General features: G+C 52.6%; 1 protein-coding gene across 1 annotated transcript in view; it reads right to left on the reverse strand.

The window, feature by feature from the left end:
* CDK5RAP1 (CDK5 regulatory subunit associated protein 1) overlaps positions 1-454 on the reverse strand; it is a 49,133-nt gene extending 48,679 nt beyond the window's left edge. The window contains 2 exon segments of the mRNA XM_008056313.2: positions 293-395; positions 398-454. Of these exon segments, the coding sequence (XP_008054504.1) occupies positions 293-395; positions 398-454 (160 nt within the window).
* Between the last annotated feature and the right edge of the window lie 2,458 nt (positions 455-2,912).

Here is a 2,912-nt window from a genome sequence, read left to right on the forward strand (position 1 = left end):
AGCAGCCACTGCACTCCAGTCTGGGCGACAGGGTGAGACTCCAACTCAAAAGAAAAAAAAATGAATGAAAAAGAGGACTCCCTGGGCTTCTGCCCCACCCCAACACACATGCCAACACTAAGAGTGTCTTAATATTAATGTTACTTAGTAGAGTTTGATGATGCCATAGCCTGGCAGCTTTCCCAAACTGCTAACCAGGTCTGTAATAAAAGAACAATTAAAGAATTTGGGCCAGAAATGCTGAAAAGGAGCAAGACAGGAAACCCAAAGGGATAAGAGAAGTAAAACCAACCTTTTCTCTGCTTTCCTAGAAGTTCATCCCCTTTGAGATAGGGGGGTGGGTCCTCCACTTCTAGAGTAGACAGCTTCTCTTGAGGAGCTGAGGCACTTTTTAAAAAATGTTGAAACGTGGGTCCAGTGGCCAGCCTGGAGCTGAAATCCTTACCAACTCCATCCTCCTGCCTCTCTGGACTGGGCCACGTGGTACTGGGGAGACTGCTGTGTGTCCTGCAGGTCCTCGGCAGCAACCGGGACACGGAGGCCAACAGCCCCCACCTCAGAGAACTCTGCCCCTGGAGGACACACTGTAATGGACGCATGGCACCAAACAGCCCAAAGTCTGCAAAAGAATGACAGACATCGTCAGCATTTATTAAACACTGTACAAGATACTGCCCTGAGCACCTAAAGCATATTTACTCACTTAAAAGTCCATGAAAGCCGGGCTCGGTGGCTCAGCCTGTAATCCCACGCCTTGGGAGGCTGAGGTGAGTGAACTGCCTGAGCCCGTGGGTTCGAGACCTGCCCGAGCGACTTGGCGAGACCTCATCTCTACAGTAAGTCAAAAAATTAGCCAGGCATGGTAGCGCGCGCCTGTAGTTCCAGCTACTTGGAGGGCTGAGGCAGAAGAATCGCTGGAGCCCAGCTGGTCAAGGCTGTGGTGGCCAGGAGCGGCCACTGCACTCCAGTCTGGGCAACAGAGTGAGATTCCAACTCAAAAAAAAAAAAAGAAAAAAGTCCGTGAAGAACATAAAGAAGGTCCTCTTGTTCTGTTGTTTGACTTTTTTGTTTTTAGAGACAGGGTCCTGCTCTGTTGCCCAAGCTGGACTGCAGAGGCAGAATCATAGAGCACTATAATCCCCAATTCCCGGGCTCAAGCAATCTTCCTGCCTCAGCCTCTCAAGAAGCTAGGACTACATTTACAGATGAAAAACTGAGGCAACTTGCCCAAGACCACACAAAGGAGTGGCAGAGATGAGATGCAAATCCAGGCAGTTAAAACAAAGGAGTGATAGAGATGAAATCACCTACATAAAATTAATTTAGGGCCACGGGATGAAAGCTATGGAAGACACCGGAGCCCTGCAAAGTTGCAGCTATGGTTAGAAATTAACAAATCTTACATTTCTAAGTTTGCTGCACTTCAATAAAGACCAACTGGTTATCTTCATGTCCTGAACCCTGGCAGGGGGTGGGGGAGGAGCTGCCAGCACTTACTTAAACACTGAGTATAAGGTGTATATATCTCCTTGACAGCATCTTGAAGTTTGAGCAGATGAAGGGCACAAGTAGCTCTCATTTCCAGGGACCCTCTCTAATGGCTCTGCCCAGAGGTCAGTCACTGATCAAGGGTTGAGGGACATTCTTTACGGATAGCCTCCCTATTGTAAGGCCTAAGATGAGACTTGAGATGTTTATCAGACTTTATACTCCGATGACCCCACCTGGACCCAAGACACATACCAAGGAGCTGACTCCACTGGTCCTGTAAGCCCACCTCCTACCAGAAACTGGTTCCGCATACAAAGGCAGTTTGACACCCCATGACTTCACCCCAACCAATCAGAAGGACTCATTCTCTCACCCCCTGACACCAAATTATTCCTTTAAAAACCACAACCTAAGCCAGGCTCGGTGGCTCAGCCTGTAATCCCAGCACTTTGGGAGACCCAGGCAAGTGAATTGCCTGAGCCCACGGGTTTGAGACCAGCCCAGGCAACTTGGCAAGGCCTCATCTCTACAATAAATAAAAAATTAGCCAGGCATGGTAGCACTCGCCTGTAGTCCCGGCTACTTAGAAGACTAAGGTGACCAGCGAAGGGCTGGGAGAAGGGGTGACCGAGGTACAGAAACCGGGCGGCGGGGCTGAGGGCGTGCCTCCGGAAGTACGCTGACACCCACCTCGACCCCGCGCACTCCCGGGGCTCCGCGGCCCTCGTGTCCACGCGCTGGACCGCGGCCTGGCGCGTCGCTCACCCCCAGCAGAGCAGAACTCCCGCGTACCCCGCGTAGGTTCGGCCCGCCTGTCGGCCCCCGCGCGCGCACACGCGCGACTTCCTCTCCGTCGCGACTTCCGTCCGGGGTTTTGCGACGGAAGTGCCTCTTCTTTACGGTCCGGGTGGACCCAGGTTACGGCAGCCTCTAGTCACTGGCGTCTGTGGCAACTGAGCGCTTCGGAGGCGATGAGTGCAGATGTGCTTCAAATGCAAAATACGCACCAGATGGCGACGAAAAATGTAAAATGGTTCATCAGTAAGTCTCCGAGGCCTGGCGCGGGGCTCACGGCTGCCATCTCAGCTCTCTGGGAAGTCGAGGCGAGATGATTGCCTGAGCCCCGGGGTTCGAGACCAGGCTGGGCAACTTGGCGAGACCTCGCCTCTACAATAAATCAAAACATTAGACGGGCTTGGTGGCTCGCTCCTGTGGTTCCTGCTACTCGGAAGGCTGTGGCGGGAGGCTCCAGTGGCCTTGAGCGGGCCACTGCACTCCAGCCTGGGCGACAGAGTGAAACTCCGCCTCATTATTGTTGTTGTTGTTGTTATTAATTTTTGTATTGGGCCGAGCGAGGTGGGAGGATCGCCTCAGGCACGCACACACACACACACACACACACACACACACACACCCCTCTC

This window comes from Carlito syrichta, unplaced genomic scaffold, assembly GCF_000164805.1.
Source record: "Carlito syrichta isolate Samal-C Ts95f unplaced genomic scaffold, Tarsius_syrichta-2.0.1 Scaffold302319, whole genome shotgun sequence".
Classification (NCBI taxonomy): domain Eukaryota; kingdom Metazoa; phylum Chordata; class Mammalia; order Primates; family Tarsiidae; genus Carlito; species Carlito syrichta.